The sequence below is a fragment of the Phascolarctos cinereus genome, unplaced genomic scaffold, assembly GCF_003287225.1.
Source record: "Phascolarctos cinereus isolate Bilbo 61053 unplaced genomic scaffold, phaCin_HiC Scaffold_2;HRSCAF=192, whole genome shotgun sequence".
Taxonomy (NCBI): Eukaryota; Metazoa; Chordata; class Mammalia; order Diprotodontia; family Phascolarctidae; genus Phascolarctos; species Phascolarctos cinereus.
In genome coordinates this window covers 386,599,989-386,625,833 of record NW_027555625.1, presented here as the reverse complement: position 1 = coordinate 386,625,833, position 25,845 = coordinate 386,599,989, and the positions used below count along the sequence as shown (strand labels likewise).

The following is a 25,845-nucleotide window of genomic DNA, read 5'->3' as shown; positions in this document are numbered from 1 at the left end:
GAGTAAAGGCTCTTTTAAAATGGGAAGGGACATATAGATCATATGCAACCTGCTCATTTAATAGAGGATAAAACTTAGGTCCAGAGAAATGAAGTGTCTCATACAGTGACATTCAGAGTAGTGACAAGAACTCAAGGTTCCTGATTCCTGGTCTAGTGCTATTTGAAGAAATATCATTAAAACCTCCATTCTATTCCAGCCCTGTATCTTGTATATCGTTACGTAAAAGAAATGGAAATGTTTTTCTTTCCAATTCCATTTCTTTCTAGCTTTAAATCCTCATGCAGGTCCACAAATGCATTGTGTCTCAAAACTGCTAACTCTGATTATTTTGTCATATAGCCTTCTCTGAGCAAACAATTTAGAAATGTGGTGACATTTGGCATAAGTGACAATGAGCATATGCTCACAAAACAATACAAAAGTGACCTCTTCTACTCTATTTGGAATTTGCACTGTAAGAAGGGTTTTCTGAGGTGAAATATGAATGCATCAACATCTTGTACTACTTTAACTACTTTCATGTTCCTCTTGGGATTAGGATGGAATGCAAGGTTGCTTATATTCTGTCAGATGCCGAAAGCTATGTACTTAGTTATTGGTGTGAGAACGGTTTTACAGCTAAAAATTGTACAATCTCTGATGTCTCTTCAAGGGCCTAGGGTCACATATACATCCAGTATTAAAGTATGTCAAAGGTAGGACTTGAACTCAGATCTCCCTGACTCTAAAGCTAGCTCTCTATTCTCTATGCAACAGCCCCCAAGACAGCAATATCATTTTGGTCCTCTTCAAGAATGAAGGAAAATAACCATGCAATGGTGCTTCTCTCTAACTCTTAATTTTTATAGAGCAGTAAACTGAGTTCCATAGCAAGGGAATGGCTTGTCCATAGTTACATAGATAATATTTCAATGGTCTTAGTTATGAAACCATCTGTTTAGATTTCAAAATACTCTGTTCATTCAGATACTTGTTGGGCTCTCAATACGCTCAATTTACTGCTGAAAAACAACTTTTTTTTCCTTTTTCTAAACAGATATCACTCAGTAATAAGTCCCCATAGTAGTTATGAAGGTGCTAATCAGAATCTCCGACACCGGACAATCTACCAGCACAGGGTGTTCTTCAGTCACTGAGATGTCATATGCCTTGTAGCAATATGGGAGACCAGGGAAAAGAAATAATCAGGAGGTGCCATGAATGGGAATTCAGCAAGCAGGGAGTTCTAGCTGATGCTACGGTCCTGTGAAGGCAGGAGTTACACCCACAGATGTCAAATATGACAGAGGACCTGAAAAGTATAGAACCGCGGGATTTCATAAGCAGAAGGGATGACAGACCATACATTTTCAGTGGTAAAAGGAGTTATAAAACATAGAATATTGGAAGTAGAAAGGTCCTTAGAACACAGAATGTCAGAGCTAGAAAGGATCCTAAAATACAAAATATCAGAACTAGAAAGGGCCATGGAGTTTCTTTAGTTTAAACCCAATATTTCACAGAAGAGGAAACTGAGGTCCAGAAAAAGGAAGCAATTTGCCTAAGATCATATGGGAAATTCATGGCAAATCTAGGACAAGGATGCAGGTTTCCCGATTCCCAATTCAGTTCTTCTGTTCCAGCTCATGCTACCACTAGCACTGGCATTTTTTTTTTTGTTTTACAAACCTTGTCTCTAGCATAAATCTGGGACAATATTCATGGGTCAGCAATATGGTCAACAGCTTATCAGCTGGCCTGTAGTAGACTTGGACATCCTTCTGGCCATCACCATGTCAGGAGCCTGAGATAACGTTGTGATACATCAATGAAACCTATTTCTCTGTGGGCTTATGCTTTACTGCCCCTGTCTTTGCACAGGCTAGTCCTCTTCCTATAATACCTTCTCTATTTCTTTCTTCCTATTAAAATTCTATCCTTCTTCAAGGTAAATCTAAAGTCTTCCTCTCCTCTAATGAGTCTTCCTAATTCTAATATGTTCAAGGTTTTATGCTAAGCACTGGGTAGATGGGAATAGAATCTTCATGGAGCTTCTGGATTATCAGTGGTTAATATGCACAGTTAACACAGGATGAAGTACATGCACACATGAGATACAAATAGGTCACTCAAATTCAGGAGTGGTTACTTTCAGCTTGGGAGTGATTAGGGAAGGCTTCCTGGAGGAGGTGGTCCTTGAGGTTATGCCTTGAAGGAAGAGTAGGAATTGGAAACTCAGAGTTTGCACTGAGTAGAGAGGACAAAGAGAGTATTTAGTGGAGAGACAATCATGAGCAAAGAAATGAATGTAAGCAGGAAGACTTAGGGCATTTTGAGGAAATAGAGAATACTCCAATTCGGCTGAAGGGTGGAATACATGTAGGGGAGAAGTGGAAGATAAAATGGAAAGATAGGATGGGCTTACATCATGGAAGGAGTTAAGTACAAGGTTGAGTACTTTGTACTTTATGCCGTAGACAATAGAGAACTACCAAAAGCTTCTGGGCAGAAGGAGAGGAAATGGAATGGAAAACATTTATTTAACACCTACTATGTTCCAGGAACTGTGCTAAGTGTTACAAAATATTACCTCATATGATCCTCACCACAACTATGTGAGGTAGGTGCTATTATTATCTTCATTTGACAGAAAAGGAAGTTGAGGCAAACAGAGGTTAAGTGACTTGCCCAGGGTCACACAATAGATGTGTGAGGCACTTGGGTATTCCTGATTCCAGGTCCAGTGGTCCATCTACTGCACTACTTAGCTAGCCCTAAATCATAGGATTTACAGTCTGAATGGGTCCTAGAAATCATGTAGTCAAACACATTCTTTTTTTACAGATGAGCAAACTGAGACCCAGAGGGATAAAAGGTTTTGCCTCATGCCCCATAGCTATTAAGTGCCATAGCTAGTAGGCTTAAGACCCAGGCCCTCTAATTCAAAATACTTTTTTTTCTATGTAAACCTTGACAGTCGGAATGAGGGAGCTTACAAAAATTGTAAGCTCCTTGAATAAGGACCTGTTTTAGTATTTACTTCTCCCTCCCCTTCTTGCCTCCCAGCAGCTAACACAGAGTGTAAATTCAGAAACATTTTAGATTCATCAACTGACTAGTTCCCACTTACATTCTTAAAGCTGTACCCACAGCAGCCAAAAGAGAAAACTGCCATTCCCCCACCTTTTTCTCCCTACTCTGATAACAGGTGCCAATATGGAGATCAGTAAATTAAAGAGAAGATTAAAAACCAGATGAATGTCCCTCCAAAATTCCAATGAAGAGAATGAGTGTCCATCTCTAACACAGGCTAGCCACTTCTGCATGCCGTTGAGGAGATAAATCAGCAGGCAGCAGCTGCACATGTCAACTCCCTGAGTACCCAGCCAGTAGCATCTGAATTGTAGGACTTAACACTCAGTTAACTGTGGATCCAGACGGTGTGCAGATGATACCTCATGGCCAATAAAATTGATGTACACTGGGTTAGAGAGTTTCTTGATGATTTTGTGGTAAGCTAAAGAATGCAGGCTGCAAGGTCTAATAGAAAGAATACTGGACCGAGTCAGTCAGGACACATGGAGTCCAGTTCTGGCTCGGACATTGATTTGCTGAGTGACCTTGAGGGAGTCATATCCCCTTGAAAAAAAATGGGCCTCAATTTTATTATCTGTAAAACATGGAGAGGAATACCTGTACTTCTTGCTTTACAGGGCTATTTTGAAGATCAAATAAGGTAAAGGATGGAAGCTATTTTGTAAGAATAAAGAAAAGGTAACTTGTTATTATGGTTCCTCTATCCCTTTGAGATTAATTTCCTATGAGCCAGGGGGTTAAAGATGGGTCATTTTAACTCACTTTTACTTCCCCTTTGTGCTCTCAAGGCCATTGCCACATGCTCCTGGGAGCCAACATAACTCAGGGCAGTTTTAGTTTTTTATAGACCAGAGGGGAGTAGTCAAGGAACAAGGAGAAATCATTATTTCAACTTGCAGAACTTTGTCTATTCTAGAAATATGCTGAAATGTAGAGGAATTATCTTAACCTGCTGAAGTTAATTACTCCCAGTGAGATGAAATCCTGGGCCAGGGAGGTGGTGGCCCTTCTGGAACACTAAAAAGCGGATACCCCGCCTCTCTGCACCAATGCACTTATCAGGGCAGGTTAGGTGATTCACCATGGGAACAATCTGGCCAATGAGAAATGTCTATTGTAATAACCAATGGCTGACTGACCTTTGCATTCACACACAAATTCTGTAGCAATTATGAGGCTACAGGCAACGGAAAACAAAAAAAAAATGGAGAGAGAGGGAGAGAGAGAGAGAGAGAGAGAGAGAGAGAGAGAGAGAGAGAGAGAGAGAGAGAGAGAGAGAGAGAGAGAGAGAGAGAGAATTCTCTTCCTCATGATTGTGATTGAAATGTTGATGCACAAAGGTAGGAAACTGGGAATAGTGTAAGAGACTTGGAATTATAAGGCTTTTTGTTTCTTAGAAACATACAGATTCATGAAGGACCACGTGTCTACTTTATCAGAATAAAGCCACACTAAGTCCAGGAGGCTGAAGAGACAGAAAGAACATCAGTAGTCAGAAGTGAAGGTTTGATCCTATAGTATATACAGTTTGCTTTCTGCCTCATTTTGCACCATTCACTGGGTCTGAGTGACCCTGGGCCAATAGGAATTGATTAAAAGGATATCAGAGGCCTGTAGGTAAACCCAATCTGAATCAGTTTGGAAAAGAGATATTAAGGCTAGCAGTCATTTATACAAGTCAACTTCCCTTGATAAAATTCCCTTCTCCATCTCCATCTAGACTGCTTCCCAGCCATATGCACACCATTCTTTCTCCTTTTCAACAACCCTCACCTTACTTAATGCGAATGTATGCTCTTTGAAGGAAGGGGCTGTCCTTTTTTGCTTGTATCTCTATCCCTGAAGCTTAGCACAGTGTCTGGTATATCTGTCTGACTTCCTTCCTTCCTTCCTTCCTTCCTTCCTTCCTTCCTTCCTTCCTTCCTTCCTTCCTTCCTTCTTTCTTTCTCTCTTTCTCTCTCTTTCTTTCTTTCTTTCTTTCTTTCTTTCTCCTCTCCCCTCTCTTCCTCCATTCTTTCCTTTTCCTTTCTCCTTTCCTTCCTTTCTCTCTTCCTTTCTTCTTTCTCTCCTTTCCTCCTTCCCTTCATCCCTCCCTTCTTCCCCTTCCTTCCTTCCTTCCTTCCTTCCTTCCTTCCTTCCTTCCTTCCTTCCTTCCTTCCTTCTTTCTTTCTCTCTTTCTCTCTCTCTCTTTCTTTCTTTCTTTCTTTCTTTCTTTCTTTCTTTCTTTCTTTCTTTCTTTCTTTCTTTCTTTCTTTCTTTCTTTTTCTTTCTTTCTTTCTCCTCTCCCCTCTCTTCCTCCATTCTTTCCTTTTCCTTTCTCCTTTCCTTCCTTTCTCTCTTCCTTTCTTCTTTCTCTCCTTTCCTCCTTCCCTTCATCCCTCCCTTCTTCCCTTCCTTCCTTCCTTCCTTCCTTCCTTCCTTCCTTCCTTCCTTCCTTCCTTCCTTCCTTCCTTCCTTCCTTCCTTTTTCCCTCCCTCCCTCCCTTCTTCCCTCCTCTATTCTCCCTGACTCCCTCCCCTCATTCTTCCCTGCCTTTCTGCCTCCCTCCCTCCCTTTCTATTATCTATCATCTAATTATCTATCTATTTATATCAGTTAGCAAATGAACACTTACAGGAACCAAGTAGATGATATTTGTAAAGAGGCAGTGTGGTTAAATGGGGAAAAACATCATTAAAAAAAGAGATAAGTGAAGCTAGGTTCTGATTCCTCTGCCATTCACTGAGTGATGTTGGACAATTTACTTAATTGTAATGGCCCTCAGCCATATCATCTTTAAAATGGGGATATGAATACTTTACCTGCTTGGAGGGACGGAGCTGGGCTAGCTCTAAATTACTGTGATAATAGCTGCTTCAGCCTGCCCTCAACTTGATGGTGTCCCTGTATCACAGATCATAGACAGCAGACTCAGACAGTCCCACCAGATTTTCCAACTAAATGCTTATTTATGCTTCAAGTTTAATCCTTAGCTCCAAATGGATGCAACCTGAAGCCTGAACTATTGTATTAAGTCACTTCACAGACTCCTACAAAGGGGGAGAGGGTAGAACTTTCAGAAGCTCCTAGAGGTATTAAAATAAGTGTGTTGGAGAAGGATAAAAGCATTCCTGAATAAGAATCTGAAAGCATTGTTCTCCTTGTTTCAGTCAGCAGTTCTGGCCAGCAGCAAGGGAGAAATCAAATTGCTTTCTCCTTGGCTTGCTCTGAAAGTTCAAGGCTTGAACAGTTTAATTGAGAGAGAGATTCTCCAAAATTAGAGTAGGCAGAGGTTCAGAAAGTTATGTTTTTTTTTCCCTTTTTCTTCTGGTGCCTTGAAAATATGAGTTTGAGAGAGTTGGCATTAGTACTGTTAATGTTTATTTAATGTATATAGGCTGAGTGAAGTTCAGTTTTTTATGGGAAGCTTCTTGAGACAGTGTCCCTGCATTGGCTGTATAATCATAAAATGATAAACCTGAAAGGTACCTTTTAACACAGAACAAAAACATTAGACCCGGAAGGGGCCTGATACCATAGAATCATTGGATCATGAGATCATAACTGAGTTAGAAAAACCAAAAGATAATAAATCTAGAGACAAAAGGAACCTCAGAGGCCGTGTATGCCAATCACTTCCCCCCTTATTGAGGCTTAGAGGAGTGAACTGAGGGTCACAAAGATAGTGTCAGAGACAGGATTTGAATCCTGGTCTTCCTTGCTCCAGGTACACTATTCTATCCATGAGGCCACAGTGCCTAAGAGGTTATCAAGTTCAATCTCAAATTAGTTTGCTCATGAAGACATTAATGTCTAGAGATGTTAAGTGACTTTCCTAAGGTCACACTGGAATTGGCTGGCACAGCTAGGATTTAAAGCAGGTCCTCTGACTTTAAAAGCAGTTCTCTTTCCCCAGTACCAAAGAATGTTAGAACTGGAAGGGACCTTAAGAGATCGCCTAGTCTAAGGGCCCCTAGGCTAATCCCTTCATTTGAAAGTCACCTTGATCATGCAGTGGATAGAATGTCCAGCTCTGAATCAGAAGATTTAAGTTTGAATCTTGCCTCAGACACTTACTAGCTGTGTGACCCTGAGCAAGTCTCTCCCAGCTTCAGTTTCCTTATCTGTAAAACTGGGATAATAATACTATCTTCCTCACTGGATTACTGTAAAGATCATATGAAATAATATATAAGTCCTCTGCAAATATTAAAGCACTATGTAAATGCTAATTATTGTCATTATTAAATACATGAATTCTGTAAAAGGAAAGTGATTTGCTCAAGGTCACACAATGAGTTATTGGAACAGCTGGGAGTTGAATTCAGCTTTACTGACTGCCAAGTAAGGCTTCTTTCCACTACTGGACGGAATCAGGCAAGAGACCTAGGCTCCAAATACTGGCTCTGATACTGATTTTCTGAGTGACCTTGAGGAAGTCACTTCTCCATTGTGGATCTCCATTGTCAAATCTGTGAAACAAACAGCAAAAAATCCAACCAGCCAACCAAAAAAAAAAAAAAACCAAAACAACCCAACCTTGTGCTTCCTGCCTCACAGGAAGATCAAATAAGGTAAAGAATATAAAGCTACATTATGCCATTTCCCCATCCTTTAGGCAGTTTCGGAATATGAAAATATAGATGATAAAATATGAATTTGTAGGTGGAAGCTTTGCTTTCTTTGTTATATTTGGCTTATGTGAACATGATATTCTGTTTGTACTCTTTGAGGTCATCAAGGGGAAGTGGCCAAGCACTGGGACCAATATGAAAATTATGCTGTGTATAATGCTCATATCTAACTGAAAACTGAATGATAGTTTCAGCTGAGAATTTTACATGGTAAAAGAAAGCAAAACAAAACCAAAACCCAATCTGGAACACTGAATGAGAGGAAATAATTCCCAAGCCCTTCATCAAGGGACTGGCAGGGAAGATGAGCAAAAGGATGGAGAAAAGATTACCAACCTGGGTGAAATGTCACAGCCTTGCTGCATGAAAGCTCCCAGAGAGAACCAGAGGCTGTTGAAGATCCCAAACTCATTGGACTGGTCACTGGTTGCTGGGTCACGTCCTTCCTCAAATTCTTCACTGTGCCACTCATAGGGGCTGAAGCGACTGACCAGAAAGAGGACAACACTCACGCCAATGTAAGCAAACACGATACACATCCAAATTTCATAGGCCAGAGGATCCAGGAAGGAGAAAACCCCTGGCTTGGACTTCTGGGGTTTCTTGATCATGATGGAGATACCCAAACTCATGAAAGGCTTAGAAAAGTCAATAACTTCCTCTCGAACCAAGGTGATAGTCAAGGGGGCCACAGCCACATCTGCTCTCTGGAAGAAAAGGAAACAAATTTAATTGGAGTAAGAAGGTCTATCAGACTTGGTTTTCCTCCTTCCTTATCTCCACTGTCCTGTTTATAACTCACAGTATCTCAGATTTGGGACCTTAGCATCCATCTGGTACAATTTTCCAGCCCATGTAGGAGTCTCATATAGCATCCCTGACAGGTGGTCATTCAGCTTTTTCCTGGATACTTTCAATGATAGGGAACTCACTATTTGTGCATAAATCAGCCTACTCTATAGCTTTTAGAAACTTTTTTTCTTATCTCATGGAAAAGTGGGTTTAAGAAAGTCATCCTGTAGCATGTATACCCTACTGCCTTTTTTGGAAACATAAAGAACTTTAATCAAAGTTGATGTCCATCAATTAAACATTGGATAAACCAGTTGTGTATAGGAATGTAATGGCATATTAATGAGCCATAAGAAATGATAAATATGAAGTATATAGAGAAGCATGGGAAGACACATGAAGTAAAGTAAGTATAACCAGTAAAACAATATACACAAGTACTACAATACAAATGAAAAGAAGAACAATCTTATAACAATGCTGTATAATTATAATGACCAAGATTTGTAGCAAAGAAAAGATGAAAAAATGCATTTCCCTCTCTCTATTTTTTGTTTTTGGTGAAGTGGGACACTACGGGCACAGAACATTCCAAATACTGCCAGATCAAGTTGATGGGCAGGTTAGTTTTTCTAAACTAATTTCTTTTTTTTTTCTTTTTTGTTTTCTCTTTTATTCTTTGTTAGGAGGAATTATTCTCAGGGTAGGGGAGAGAGATATATTTATAAATTAAGTTGATATACAAAATAAGAAATTCTAATAAAATTTAGAAAAACAAAATAAATATCAACTTAATTTTGATATACAGAAATACCGAATACCTGGAGAGGACTGTAGAGGTCACATAATAGAAGTTTATTTTATTGACGAGGAAAGCAGGCTCAGAGAAGTTATATAACCTGTCCAAGGTCAAACAAGAAGTTAATGGAAGAGTCAGGCCTAGAACCTAATTCTTCTGATTCCTAGACAAGTCTTTCCACTACACCAAGTTTTATATGAATGATGAAAATATTAGGTTTGACAAAAATGACATCAGCATAACATGTTCATGTAAGTCTCTTTCTAGCCTCATGTCTTTGTTTTTTACTTCTCTCACCATCCTAAGGGGGTCCAATGCAACAAACATTGATTAAGCATATCCTGTATGTAAGGCACTGTGACAGATGCTGAAGACACAAAGAACAAAATGACACAGTTCCTTCCCTCAAGAAGAATATTTTCTACTCAGGACAGGAGTATAAATAATTCAGAAAGTACACTCTTAAGAAAAACTGAGTAGGGAGAGATCACTACCAACAACCAGAAGGGATGGTGGCAGGGGGAGGTAGAGAGGACTCCATGAAGAAGGTGGGCCTTGAGTGAAACCTTGAAGAAAGACAATGTTTCTGAAAGTCAGAAATGAAGAGGTAATACATTCTACGCTTGTGGAACACCTGTGTGAATGCCCAATGTAGGTGGAAAATGGAGCAGCAAGTTCTGAGAGTGGGCTGAAATGTAGCATTTATGAAAGGAAACTGTATGAAATACAAGGGGGCTAGACTGCAGAGATAAGACATCATAAGGAACTGGCTAAAGTGAATACGCTGAAAATTTCCTATTCTTGACTTATTATTGATAGTAATACTGTTTCCCCTATACAACTCATGACAGTAAAACAAGTAATGAATTGAATTCTATTTTCTTCATCCATGAATTATATGACCTTAGGCAAGTCATATTACTTTCCTGAGCCTCAGTTTCCTCACCTTTAGAATGAGGATGAGAATATTTGTACTAGGAAAATATGAAGGAAATGACCATATTACCTACTTCAGCTGATTATTGGGAGAAAAGTGCTTTGTGAATTGGAAAGCACTCATTATTAAATTAAAACTGCTATAAAAAAGTAGGAAAGCTCAATATGGAAATGATTCAGGATTAGGCACTCACTTATCATCCAGAAACCTGGAGAGATATCTCAGCCCGCCTCCCTTGCATTTGGAAGGGCCTAGGAAGGCATACTGGGGAAGATAGCTCTATGGAAGAAAACACCCTGGGAGACCTTTTGCCAGGATGTGATGAAGTACTTGGAAAAAAAAGGCAGAGAAAGCTCTTTGTAGGTCAAGAAAATTCACATGAAAAAGTAGTCCAAGTGAGATGAAGATCCAGGTAAGAGGAGGACTGGGTAAACTGAGCTTCTAATATTTTTTAAATTCCCACAGGACAAGTGCTAACAGCCACTTTAGCAGGATCTGCCCAGGTGCCAACCCTTTCCTTGCCATGTTCTATGGGGATTTGAGCAAGTTCTGGTTACTGGGGGGTATGGTGGTGCTAGAGGCTGAGATTCAGCTCTTCCACCCACTTAAGGAAATCCTACATAACATTGCTACTGTGGCAATAGGTCTCCTGGGGAGAGGATGATAATGGCTCATCCAACAGAATCTTAGAATCCTAGAATTTGAAAGGAGGTCAGAAGGCATTTAGTCAAACCTAGACCAAAATAGGAATACTCTTTACAACACCCCTGGCAAAGTGGCCATCCAGACTCTGACAGCTTCCAGTGATGGGGAGCTCATGACCTTGTAAGGATGACCAACATCATCACTGGACCATTCTGATTGTTGAGAAATACTTTGAACTTCAACTCTCACCTTCCTTTCTTCTCTGGTGAAAACAGAGTTTCTGTTCAAAAAGCAGAACTTAATTCCTTCAAAAAATACAGAAGCCATCCCCCCAAAACAGGTTCCTAAGGGGCAGAAGTTCTTAACCTGGGGTCTATGATGAATTAGTTCTAATTTTTTTGATAATGTAATTTTTTTTATTAATCTTATGTATTTTATTTTAAGCATTTAAAAACATTATTCTGGGAAAAGGTCATAGGCTTCATTAGATCGCCAAAGGTCTATATCACAAAAAAGGGTAATGAATTGCTGCCACAGGGTATTTCATCATAGGGTATTCCACAACTCTGCTGGCTCAGAAACCCAAAAGGATGTCCATAGCCAGATGTCACAATACCAGCTTTCAAAACAAGAGCCTTGACCATATGTCCCTATTCCATGCTGACAGCTTCATTCTGTTATACCAGTATACCAATACAACGGCCCAGATGTGAGGCTAATTCTGACAGATGTTGGGGGTAGTGGAGGGCCTTGCTCTGTCTGATCTGACTGCTTCCTACTGCCTGAGAAATACATTTAGTCAATATATTTGAAGACTGTTCCTTTGTTAAAGCTGCTATATTGGTTTAGGAAAAGACTGAACTTCTACCTCTTCTCGAAATACGACTTGCATAAAACTGAGGTGACAGCAGTTCACATCAAAGTTTACATTTCAAGGTTTTACAAAGTGCTTCCCTCTCAACCACCTTATGTTATTCTCAGTTTACCTCTCCTAGTCCTCTATGAAAAAACTCAAATTCATGACTGTAATGAGCTGTTGATGGAAGGCTATCATGAAAAAGGAATGAAGCTTTTGTTAGAGAGTGGGAAGAACAATAATCTTTCAGTCTGATACACCCACTAGCTGTTGTGACCATAGGCAAGTTAATTCACTTTTCTTTGTGCCTGCTTCCTCATCTGGAAAGTAGGGATAACAATAGTTGCACTACCTCCTGGGGCATTGTGAGCAAAGTGCTTTGAAAACCTTGATTTGCAATATAAATGTGAGTTATGATTTTTACTTAAACTTCTTGCTCATTTTCATGTAGACTGATCTGATGCCTACAGATTCTTTAACTTTCAAAGAGATGTCATTTTAGGTAAGTGGCCTCTAACTGGATAACTAAAATGGTGCTGCAGCTGAAAGAACACATCAGCTTATCTCTTTTAAAGCAGGTCATTTTGCGCTAAATGTCTTTCAGGAGCCAGATGTGAATGAAGTAACTTCCCCCCCCCCATATCTGTTTCACAGTACTTCTGATGAGTTTTACAAATACAAATTACAAAATGTCAGTCAGAAGGAAACTTAGAACACAGAACAAAGTGTTGGAACTGGAGAGACCACAGAAGCATAATCATCGAAGCCCTTTCCCCATAATTTTACCAGTGAGGGAAGAGGCCCAGGGAAGGTAAAAGCTTCAAGCAGAAAGTAGCAGGGTGGAAATTTGGATCTATATCAGCTGACTCCAAGCCTGCTGCTTTCTCTACCTCACCACAAGTTCAGAGTTGGACTCTCAGGAACAGCCAACATACAGAGTTCTTTGAGAGTTACAGTGCTTGATAGGCGTTGTCCCTTTGGATTATAAGTAAAAGACTCTTGAGTTGCCCTTACTCTAGGAATAAGGCAATGAGCATGTTTATAAATAATGCTCATGCTGTATGTAGATAGTGCCTTGTTTCACTTGATCCTCATGGTAATTCTATGAAGGGAACAGTTTGGAGATTGTTATCCTCATTTTACAGATGAGGAAACTGAGGCTAAGCAAGTAGAAGAGATTTGCCTGAGGTCACATAAAAAATAATATTGTTAGACTCATTTCTCAGCATTAACTCTAACTCTTCTTCTATCATGAGCTAAGTTCCTAGATGTTCATGACTCTAGAGTTGGAGGAGACCTCAGAAGTCATCTAGTCCAACCCCATCATTTTACAAATGAGGAAACGAGACTCACAGAGGTTCAGAAACTTGCCCAAGGTCACACATGTAGTGCATATCGGAGGTGAGATCTGAAGCCACGACTTTTGGCCCCAGAGCCAACATTCTTTTTCATGATACCATTCTTTAAGGTCCTACAGGAATATGATGATTGATTACATAAGCCGAGCGGTTGGGACATGGACCATCTACCAGTAGGTAACAGGGGCCCATAATTCTTAGAAGGTACCAACTACCTTTGTCCAAACCCTTGTTTCACCCACTGACTTCAAACTCACCCAGCTCTTTGGTGAACTTACCCCATAGACCAGTTCCCCCACCATGCCATTCCATGCCTTTGTGTCAGGGTCTCGGGCACCATATTTTCCATCGCTGACTATCTCCAGACGATAAGAGTAACCTACGTGTTTGGCAATCTCAGCTGCTAGCTCCACACAGTAGCCCTCATAGCGGTCATTGCCCTCAAACTGGTTGGCATTCTTTTTTAGCATCACATAAGGGTCTTCCTAGAAGAGGAAAGAGAGAGAAATCATTTTATGGCTAAACAATAAAAATTTTATGGTGTATGAAGTAATTTCCTGTTCTTTATCTCATTTGCTCTCATGATGATCCTGTGAGGTGGGCAATCATTAATATTCCTATTTTACATATAAGGGAACTAAGGTTCACATGAGACAATGTGGTATAAAGCAAAGAAAATTAGATTTGACATTAAATACTCTGGGTGGGAGTCCTGGCTCTGCTGTTTACTACCTGTATAACATGAGTTTAGTCATTTTGTTTCTGTGGGTCTCAGTTTTCTCATTTATGAAGTGAGGGGGTTGAACTAGGTGATTTCTAAAATCACTGCCAGCTCCAAATCCTATAAACTTCCAAGGAACTTGTCCAAGGTCACATATCTAGTTGCTGAGCTGGTAAATGACCCCAGATCTGCCTGCAAGTTCTGTGCTTTTTCCTACTACACTTAAGCTTAACCTCAATCCAGACCTAAGCCATAGCCATACTTGCTACTTTCAAATCTCAGCTAAAATCTCACCTTCTACAAGAAACATTTCCTGCTCGCCCTGAAGGCCATTGAATTTCCTCTGCTGGCTATCTTCAATTTATCCTGTTGTGTATTCTATTTCTACATAATTATTTGCAAGTTGCTTCCCCCATTAGATTGCGAGCTCCTTGAGAGTAGGGACTTTTTTTTTGCCTTTGTCCTTTGCCTTTTTCTGTAGCCCCAGCACTTAGCACAGTATTTGGCACACAGTAGGTACTTAATAAATGCTTATTGACTGACTGACTGCTTTAAGGCTAGGTACTCACTAGGATGGTTGTGACAATATATGTTCTGTTCTGGACGCTAGAGTTATCACCACCAGCCTGGGCATCAGTGGCTGCAGGGACAAACTTGTCATCTTCATTCCAGTAACCAATCTGTTAATGAGAAGATAGCAAAAAATACAATAAGGATGTTCCACTGTATTTTTCCATAAAATACCTTACCATTTATAAAGCATTTTAGTAGAACGTATCTTATTTGATTCTCAAAACCAATCTGTGAAATGAGTAGGGAAGGTATTGTTATTTTCACCTGGGATATGATGAAGATGACAAGGATGACAAACACACACACACATACATACACATGTTGCATGTATACACACATATACACATAATATCGTATATATATATGTAAAACACACATATAAAACTTCAACTTTTCAAAGTGCTTTCCTCACAGCTACGTGGGGTAGGCAGTAAAATACTTTTCCCATTTTCCAGATAAGCAAACTGATAAATGACTTGCCTAAGGTTACAATGTTATCTGAAATAAATCTTTGCAAATCTAGAGCATGTCACCTGGTGGTCAACTTTTCTGGTGATGAGCCTCTTCATAAACAGCTAGACTTTCAGATGACTGTCACAGACTCCATCCATTATAGAAGCTCTATCTTGGTGGAACTTTGGTATATTTACCATTCAGCATCTATATAACCTTCAAGATTCCATAGTTACCTAATGACTCTTCTAGGATGCAGAGAATTGGGTGGCTTGCCTTATTTCCTTGGGACCACTGACTTGGTATTTAATGAAAAGAAGAAACATTCCTTTTGGCCCCTTGCCTCCGGAGGAAGGGCTGAGGACAAAAATGACCTCACATTTGGACCAATTTCCAGCCAAAATCATTCACAGGCAAGGCCAGCTTGAATCTCTGTAGTTGTCTTAAGTGCTTCCTATTCTGAAGGTCACTGAAAGGTGGCCCTCCACTTGACACTTAAGAATGACTGAGTTCAGGATTGGAAGGGGACCTTGCAGTCCTCAAGTCCAATGACTAGCCAAACCACAGGTACCCTGTCAAATGTGCCCAAGTGGTTACCATACCTCTACTTGAACTATTCCAGTAATAGAAAGTTTCAAGACAGGTAATAAAATGCAGTGGTGAGAACACTGGAATCAGAGTCCAGAGACCTGGGTTTGACTTCTGAATGTATCTTAGCTACCTGTGCAATAACAGAGACATGTCATTTAATAGCTCTCACCTTGAGTTTCCTCATCTGTTAAATATGGGGGTTGGACTAGGTAGATTCCTTTTCCAGTTCTGAAATCCTATTCCTATGAATTCCTATGAATTGTTAGAAAATTCTCCCATACAATAAGCTGGTATCTGCTACCCTGTAACTTTCACACCTCGTTCTTAGCTCTGCCTTTTGAGATTAAACAAAACGAATTTCATGCTTCTTCCCTGTGACAACCCTTCCTATAATTAAAAAGGGTGATCATATCTTCTCCAATACCCTGCTGATAGTGAAAAGTGTGGGAGGTCTTGAATGCCAGTCTTAGGAATACGGATTTTATCCTGGCAGCAAGAGAAAGTCACTGGAGGTTTTGAAACAAGAGACTGATATTCTCATATTAAGAGCATTACTATGGGAAAAAGAACAAGATAGACTGGAAGGGGAAGAGAATAGATTTAAAGAGAGCTATTAGGAGGCTTTTGCAGTAGTCTAGATGAGAGATCAGTAGATCAGTCAGTCATTCAATAAACATTAATAAGTATCTAATATGCTCCAGGCATTGTACTCTTTGATTGTATGTGATTCCAAGAGGGGATGGGAATGATTACTATTTTTTTTTTATCCCCTCATCCCTTCTGTTAAAGCCTTACTTTTATGGCTTAACACAGCTTATAGGCAGCCCTGGGTTCTAGAAGGCTAATCTTCCCATCCTACTAAGACAGAAATACTTTCAATATGGGATTGATGGTAGAATGTGAGTCTGACAACAGAAAATCAGACCAGCTAAGTACAGAGAGGATCAAAATCAGAAAAGTGGGCTAGCAGATGATGTGCCTTAGATTTGGGAAGAATATATTTCAAGTAACATGGAACCTAAATTTGAGAAAAGGAGATTACAAAAGGTTAAAAGAAAGGAGAGATAAGAATCAATCACTTGATCAAGAAGCCTTTAATTAAGCACCTACTACGTTCCAAGCACTATGCTAGGTGCTGGCAATGCAAATACAAAGAATGAAACAATCCCTGCTCTCAAGGAGCTTATATTCTAACAAGAGAAGACAACAAATGCACACACACACTCGCACACACACACACACACACACATATGTGTATGTATATAGAGAAAATATATAAAGAAAATGCAAACAAATAAAAGGGAGGGAGGGCACTACTGTGTGTAAGTTATGGAGATCACAAAAGGGAAACCATGCATTAAACATCTATAGGGGATATCGACTTGGGGGATATGGGGCATTTTCAAAAATGAAAATATGAGGAAACAAATAGAAAAATTCTGATGAAGAGAAAAAGAACTATTTTGAGAGATAGGTTTGGATACACTGGGAGCTCTTTGTGTAAGATGAAAGAAGTATGTATAGAAGGCAAAAGTTTGAGCAGGTATTAGAGAATAAATTTTTTAAAATATGCTATAGTCTGGTAATGACAGTATTAGCCACTCTAAAGTTCAGAACGAGCTGAAGCTGGCAAGGAATCCTAAGGACAAAAAGAAGGCCTTTTAAAGCTTTATTGAGAAAAAGAAATGGACCTAAAAGGGACGGGATTGCTATTTCAGAGAGATTCTTGCTGTTCAGTCATTTTTGACTCTTTGTGACCTCATTTGGGGTTTTCTTGGCAGAGATACTGGAGTGGTATGCCATTTCCTTCTTCAGTTCATTTTACAGATGAGGAAACTGAGGCAAACAGGGTTAAGTGACCCAGGGTCACACAGCTAGTAATTATTTGAGGCTGGATTTAAACTCAGGTCTTCCTGACTCCATGCCCAGCATTCTATCTACTGTACCACTGGACCATTATGGAATAGAAGGTAGCACTACTGGACTCTTGCTCTGCTTCCATTTTCCCCATCAAGAAGCATAATTTTTCTATTGCAAAGAATAGCCAGGGCTAATAGGAAGCTGAAACCCAATATTCAGGAGAACACGAGCACCTGCCCTTTAGGAGTACTAGTTACTAGCCTCCTAAAACTACATCCTGTGACAATGAAAGAAATGTAATTGTTGTGCCACTGCTATTGATTTTTGAAAGATTATTGAGAATGGGAGAGATGCTAAATGATGGAAGATGGGCAACTATTGTCCAGGTTTCTGGAAAGGGTGAGAAAAATGTACTGTGCACTATAGGCCAATGAATTTTGACTGATTCCAGACAAAATTCTGAAATCAGTGATTAATGACCATCTTGTAAAGGGAACAGGGATCACAAAGAACCAGCCTGGTTTTCATAAAAAAATGAGCTCTAATAGGCCACTTCCTTTTCTGAGAGAGTTACTAGACTGGTTTATCATGCCACTTGTGGACAAGATGGAGAGATGCGGGCTCAATGATGGTACAGTTAGATGGATTCAAAACTGGCTGAATGCCTGGGCCAAAAGTCTAAGGGCTGATATCAATTTGGGAAAGGGTTTCCAGTAAAGGGCCCAGGCATCTGTTAAACATTTTAACAAATAATCTGGACAAAAGCACATCTAAGTGGTATGGCAACATGGTGCCATGAAAAGAGTTTAGATTTGTAGTTACAGGACTGGGGCCCAGATTCTGCCATTGTTAATCACCACCTGTGTGTGTTTGGCCAAGTCCCAATCTCTCTGAGCCTCAGTTTCCTCATTTGTAAAATGAGGGTGCTGGACTATATGATTTCAAAGGTTTTTTCTAACTCTAAACTTATGATCTCCAAGAACTATAAATAGATGGTACGCTTATCAAATTTGCAGATGACATAAAGCTAGGAGGGAGAGCTCATGTGCTGGATGCCAGAATCAAAATCCAGAGATACTGACATGTTAGAAGAATAGGCCAAATTTAATAAGATGAAATTTAATAGGAATAAATGCACAAATTCTGACTTGTGTCCAAAAATAACTTCACAAGTACAAGATTGAGGGAACATGGCTAAACAGAGGCTGATCTGAAAAAAAAAAAGATCTCCATGTTTTCATAGATCTCAAGCTCAATTAGAGTCAATAATATGATATGGAAGCCAAAGCTAATATGATCTTAGGTTGTATCGACAGTCAGTCAATAAGCATTTATTAAACACCAACTATGTGCCAGGAATGAGCTAAGCCTTGGAGATACAAGGGCAAAAGACAGTCCCTTCTCTCAAGCAGCTCAGTGAGTGAGGCAATATGAAAACTATTAAATACAAACAAGTTACACACAGGATAAATTGGGGTTAGTCAATAGAAGGAAGACACTAGCACTGAGGGAGATTAGGAAAGGCTTCTTGTAGACAAAGGTATCATAGCTGGGATTTGAAGCAAGCTAGGGAAGCCAAGAGGTGTGGATGAGGAGGGAGAGTGTTCCAGGCATGGAGGACAGACAGAAAATGCCTGGAATCTGAAGACAGAGAGTACCTTGTGTGAGGAACAAAATATAGTCAGTGTCACTGGATTGAAGAGGAAATGTTAGCAAATGAGGTAAGAAGACTGGAATGATACAAAATGACAAGGACTTGGAGACAATAGTCCCACTATACTATGCATTGGTGAAATCACATCTGAAGTATCATGTGCAATTCTGAGTGCCACATTGTAATAAGGACATTAATAAAATTGAAAGCATCCAGCAGAGGGCATTTGGGCTGGAAAGGGCTAAAGGAATTGGAGATGTCTGTTCTGAAGAAGAGAAGATTTAAGTGGATGAGGCTACCATCTTCAGGTATGTAAAGGGCTGCCATGGGGGAAAAAAATAGAGCTACATTTGTTATCCTTGAATCCAAAGGATGTTACAGCAATGGGTAAAAGTTTCCAAATGTTATTCAGAGTCCTGATGCAAGGGAAAAACAAAACAAAAACAACTTAACAATGAGAGCCATCAAGATGTAGAATGAGAAACATGTTTTTAGACGTGGCCAACGAGCAAGTTTGTTTTGCTTGATGGTGCATATTTGCCACAAGGACTTTTTTCTTCTTTTTTCAACTTGGGGGAAGGGTGAGGGGAAAGGGAGAAAAAATAAATGCTTACTAATTGAAAAAAGTTCGAAAGAAGAAAAGAGCTATCTAAATGTGTAGTGCTACATGAAAAGTAGTGGCTTTCCTTCATTGAGGGCCTTTAAGCAAATATTAGGCAACTATTTGTCAGGTATGGTGTAGAAGGGAGTCTTGCTCACATACAGGTGGGACTGCATAGCTTCAGAGGGTCCTTCTAACCCTGACATTGTGTGGGTTATTTGGTTTTTTTTTTCTTTTTTTGTCCATAGCAACAAAAGAAATACATAAGCATGAAGGACTATAATCAGCTTCAGAGATGGGGTAGACCTTTTAAGGTATCAAAGGTTTGTGCCTACAGTGCCTCATACAGTGGTTCAGATACAGCAGTAATGATAACAATAGCGAAAAATGTCACAGTAACACTGAAGGTTTGCAAAGAGCTTCACATACATGATGCATATCAAAATGTCTAAATAACAAATAAGTACACCTATCTTCCTCTGCATGGGAAGACAGTTACATTCCTGGTAAATAGTCCCTTGAATTGAAGACTATTATAATAACTCAACAGTAATGATCTTTTGTCTGTGTATACCACTGTATTGTTTGAAGAAAACTTTCTCAGACAATTCTATCTTCACATCTATCCCATTTTATAGATGGTGAAGTTGAGACTAAATCCATCTTGCCCAAAGTTCTTCAGATAGGAAGTGGTAAAGTCAGGGCATGGAACCCAGATCTCCTGACTTCCAGTCCTGGGCTGCTTTCACGATACCACATTGCCTCCCAGAGTCACCCTAGCAAGGGGAAGAGGAGTCAACAGTCTTTGGCTAGAGGCCCAGTTCTCTCCCATAGGGAACCAAAAGCATAATGCCCCTCACCTTCCGAATGCCATCGTGCTTCATTTCTATCACGTGGAGGGTGTAGTTGGTGCGTCGTCCTTTCTCATTAAATTGTACGTTTCCGGTCAAGCCTTCAAACCGTACCTGAGGAAGAAAAACCAAGTGCAGAGAAAGATGAATTCAGCAGCCTCTGATTGTATCTCACTTTCTACAAAAGAGTCATTCAGAAGCATAGCTTTTTTTTCAGGCTGGAAGTGATCTTAGAACATTAAATGGGGAATGTCACAGCTGGGACTTTAGAATACAATATCAGAACTAAAAGAGTATTTGGAGAGTATTCAACACAGTCTAATTCTTGCCCTTCCACTTCCCCTCCCCTCCCTTTTCACAGTGAAATAAGTCTCGAAGAAATGAATTGCCTTGTCCAAGGACATAATACTGAATTTAGGGGGACAGCTCAGAGTAGCAATCAACTGTCCTGACTTCCAGCCTGATAGCCCAACACAGACCTTCAGCAATATGTACCGTTCAAAGGACAAAGGGCTCTGTCATCTCTATGCATGTGACTACAAAATCTACATCTCTAGCCCTGATCTTTACAGCAAGCTCCATACTAGCATCTTGCATGCCTTATAGGACAAATGTCTGACTGGTAGCACAAGCTCAACACAGCCCAAATTGAGCTTATTATCTTTTCCTTAAAAGCTTTTCTTCTTTAGGACTTTATGTCAGCGGTATCAGCACTTATTCAGCTCTCATATTAAAACTTGAAATTATCCTAACTTCTCCCTCACTTTCCATTCAATTAGTTGCAATATCTTTTCGATCTACCTCACAAGAGCTATCAAACGTGTCCCTCCTCTATTTTTTTTACTGCCACTAACCTAGAGAGGAGAGGATCCTCAGTACCTCTGGCTGAAACTAGTGCAACAACCTTCTAATAGGTCTTCTCATCTCCAGGCTCTCCCCATTCCAATCCATTCCAGAAGAGTTACCAGAGCAATCATCTTTATGAATAGATTTGGCCAGTTAACAGCCTTGCTCCATACCCTTTTATTGCTGCCTGTTGCCTAATGAGTAAAGTTAAAATACACACTAGCATTCAAGGCAGTCCACAATCTAGTGAGTGCCACCCAACTTTTCTAGCCTTATTTCATATTATTATCTCTAGGCTCCAGCCAAATTAGACCACTTACATCAACTGCACCTATTACCTTTCCCACCTTTAGGCCTTTGCTTACACTGTTTACTCTTCTTGGAATGCTTTCCCCTATTCTGCATGTTGAATTTCTACCCATCCTCTTGCCTCCTCCTCCAGGAAGCTTACCCTCCTCCACTCCAATCACAAATGACTTTTTGATTCTTAAACCAAATATACCACATTATTTACACCTTTGTGAAGGATTCATCATGTTTCATTTTGTATTATAGTTATGTTTATGTACCATAATCCCCCAAATGAAAGTTCCATGAAGGCAAGGACCATCATTTTTTCTAAATGCTGCATTTCTTGCAGCACTGAACATGGTATTCTGCTCAAAGTGTAGACTTAATAAATGTTTGTTGAATTTAATCAAATCAAACCATCTTCTCTAATAGATGAGGAAACGGGATAAGAGAGGTAAGGGGATTTGTCCTTTGTTTCACAGATAATAAGTTTTAGAGCCTGGACTTGGGTTTTTTTGCCATCAGAAAAGATGTTTTCCCCCCAAACACACCAAATTGCCTTTCAGAGATTAAAAAATAATACTTGCTTGTCATTTGACTAATTGGAAAAGCAGAGGATTCCTGATAAATAAGTATATGGCACTGTCAGTAAAACTATAGTCTAGACAGAGGTACAAAATTGGACTAAGCATTCCATTTCCTTGAATTGTATAATCTCCATCTATCAGGTCCAGAGCCTTCGTGGTCTCTCCCTGTAATGGACTAGATGGATGGGAATCAGGGATTTCTCCTTGGCTCTATCCTTCTCAGGCCAAGCAAGATGCTTACCCTCACCTCTCTAGTATCTGCCAACTCTAGGAGTGAAAAATGAAGACTTAACCTTGGGCTTCCTGTTTGAGGTGCCAGGAGCCAGCATGGGGCTTGTCTGAGGAATAGTTGAGTATAACTCTTTTATATTGCCTGGATGGGATGGTTGCTGCCTGGGGGACCATTTGTAACACTTTGTCTGCTTTGGTTGTCAACAATACGTGCTCTCACTTAAAATGCATGACGGTAAAACAGAGGGAAGGGTGGAGGGGTGAGGTTGGTGACAAGGATAAGGGCAATGAGAATAATTTCTCCATAGACATCCCAGTATCTGTCTTAGGGCAAGTGATTATGGTATTGTCATGCTGAGTTAATAAGGTGGCATGGTGTAGTGGAAAGAGCGCTGGTGACCTGGGTTGTAAGTACTGACTTTGCCACTGCTTCACTTTGTGAACCTGGGCCTTTAGTCTCCCTAAGCCTCAGCTTCTGCATCTGGAAAATGGATATAATGACCTCTCATCTACCTACTTCAGATGGCTGCTATATAGAGCGAATGAACTAGAGTCACCTTGTTACACCTGTCTGGCCTTTGGACTGTGAAGAAATCACCCATGACTGAATTTTGGAAGATGAAAAAGAAAAATACACATTTAAGGGACTGGGTCTTCTGTATGTTGAAAGACAGGAATGCTGCCATGGGAAGAAGATTAAGAAAGGCTATATAAGGGTCCTGAGACTTCAGATATGTCCCAGAGGATGAAGAATACTGTGCATGCCATAGCTTTTACTCACATTCTGAAAGATTCATACTGCAAAGCAGCTCTCTGGTGCTCTCTGTGCTCAAGACCTCAGGTTACTTACATCACAGCCTAACATGTAAGACTTCCCCAGGGATGCATGCAATACAAAGGAACACTAATAGACAAGGAACTCTACCCAGCAACATCAAATCCATGCAACTACACTATTTTCCCCTTGCAGTAAGGCCCCTCATGCTTTCCCTGCCCTTCCTCCAAGGACAAGCTCAGCATTAGCAGTATGGTTTGATCATATTCCAGTAGTGTCAGTGAAAGCCCAGCTTCTCTCTGCCCCTATGATCCAGCTTCAGGCAGCCCCTTGCAAAAGTTAGAGAGGTTGGTGCTCAGTTCAAGGCTGTGACTTGTTGCTGCCTTTCTGCCCTCCAACAGTCCAACCAATCTGACTTCTTTGTTGGAATAACAATGAAGATGGTGGCAGAGGATGCACCTCTCAAGAGTCAGCCATCTGTTGCATTTTTTGGTCTTCTTGGCATTCAAAGTCCTTCAAAGCTTAGCCCCAAGCCATGTTTCCAGCGTACTTATACTTACTCCTCCATATGTACTCTTTAATCCAGTGACACTGTCCTCCTGGCTATTCCACAAGCAAGATATTCAATCTCTCAACTCTGGACCTTTTCCCTGGTTGTCTCCTGTACCGGGAACACTGTCCCTCCTCATCTCCACCTACTGAGTTCCCTGTTTTCCTTTAGGGTCCAACCTCACCCACGCTCTCCTAATTGTAATGCCATTTTTCTCTTAATTGTTTACTATTTATCTGGCATATAACTTATTAGCACATATTAGTTCTTTGTGAGGCAGCTAGGTGGCACAGTGGATAGAGTGCTGAGCCTGTAGTCAGGCCCAGTTCAAATCTAGCCTCAGATACTCATGGCTGCACACCTTGGACAAGTCACTTAACTTTTGTTTGCCTCAGTTTCCTCAGCTCTGAAATGGGGATAACAGTACCTAACCTTCAGGGTTGTTGCATGGATCAAATGAGATAATATTGTAAAGCTTTTAGTACAATGCCTGGCATATAGCAAGCATTAAAAATGCTAGCTATTATCATTAGTATTATTATTACTATTGTTATTATTATTATTATTATTATTATTATTAATCAGATTGTGAACTCCTTGAGGACAGAGACTGTCTTTTGCCTCTTTTTGTATTCTCAGTGTTTAGCAGCCTGGAACATAGAAGGTGCTTAATAAATGTTTCCTCATTGATTGTCACACAGCTTTCTGATTTTCTGATGCACCCTTAAAATGTGAGGAGATCACCACTGCCTAGACCACCCCACTCTCACCCCCCAATTATACATCATTATCACCAGCATCATCTGAATTGACTTTATGTAATTCTTTGCATTTTAAATTTTACATTTAAATTTATATTTAAATTTTACATTATCTCATTTTATTCTTATGAGACTCACACAAAATGGGTAACATTATGATTTTATAGGTCAAGAAACAGAAGCTCAGAAAGGTGATGAAACCTCCTAGGATCACACACTGTCACTTGAACTCAGATCTTTTAAGTTCAATGCTAGTGCCACTATGTCATATTGTCCCTTTATTTTTTATAACTCCTCTGTTCACTGTGTACCTCATTGTATCATGAACCATACAACTGGAATAGGTTGTAATTATTTCCTCACCCCTTGTTCCAGGCTGGTTATTTGAATATGGCAGTGTTTAGAAGACCCCTTATTTATAGTATCCAAGATTCTTAGGGCTCCTTAGCACTTAGGCATCTCAAATCAAAACTATCCGACCTGGCATTTAAAACTCTGTGTAATTAGGCCTACTCTGTCCTATCTAACCTTCTTGTTTGCTACTTTCCAACACTAATCACTTATCCAGTCTCTGCACACTCCCACAAAAAAATTCCATCTTATCCCCCCTTTTGTGCTTTTGCTCATATTGCTCCGTCCTCTTGAAGTCAGCTTCTTCTTCTGCTATCCTTGAAGACTTTCCACCTTCAGAACCACCTTCAGATTATTTGGCCTTCAGATATCTCTGGACTCCTTTAGCACTATGCAGTTTAGCCCTGAATTTTGTACTGTCTGATATCGTTTGATGCTGTTATATCTATCTTGTCTCTATTGCTAGACTCTTAGCCTTTTGAGGCCAGGGACCACATTGTATCCTTGAAGATAAAGAGTAGTTTAAAGGGAAAAGCCTTTGGGCTTGGAGTCAAAAATTCATCTTTGTCCTGACTCTGCCATTAATTAATGAAGTGACCTTTGGCAAATCATTTCACTTTTCTGGAACTCAGTTTCCTATTCTATAAAACTAAGGGGTTAAACTAACTGATCTCTGAGATCCTCTGCAGTGCTAACATTCCATGACTTTCATATCACCCATATCACCCATGGTGCCCAGGACAGTCTGGACACATTGTAGGTGCTCAAGTAATAATGACTGACTGACTGATTGATTGATTGCTAAAGCACAGAAAGTCCGAGATGTTTACTTCTGGATAACAATATTCTTAACTGTAATCCACTAGTCAATACCTGGGCACAGATGGGCAGCATATGGGCAGCATATGGACACCATACCTTGTCCTTCGCTGGCCCTGTTTCCCAGGAACTCCAAGTGTTTTTAGATATTTGCTCATTAATCTTTCTGAAGTGCTTCTCAGACAGAAGTGAGAGAAAAAGGATTATATTCCCACTTATAGATGTGGAAACCAAACTATTAGGGAGAACCAG

General features: G+C 40.1%; 1 protein-coding gene across 2 annotated transcripts in view; it reads right to left on the bottom strand.

The window, feature by feature from the left end:
- GRIA1 (glutamate ionotropic receptor AMPA type subunit 1) overlaps window positions 1-25,845 on the bottom strand; it is a 347,675-nt gene that overhangs the window by 105,904 nt on the left and 215,926 nt on the right. For both annotated transcript variants that reach the window (XM_020978367.2, XM_020978364.2), the window contains exons 8-11: window positions 20,392-20,496; window positions 14,369-14,479; window positions 13,357-13,563; window positions 8,028-8,398 (exon numbers count right to left, since the gene is read on the bottom strand). In XM_020978367.2, the coding sequence (XP_020834026.1) occupies window positions 8,028-8,398; window positions 13,357-13,563; window positions 14,369-14,479; window positions 20,392-20,496 (794 nt within the window). The remainder of the gene's footprint in view (window positions 1-8,027; window positions 8,399-13,356; window positions 13,564-14,368; window positions 14,480-20,391; window positions 20,497-25,845) is intronic.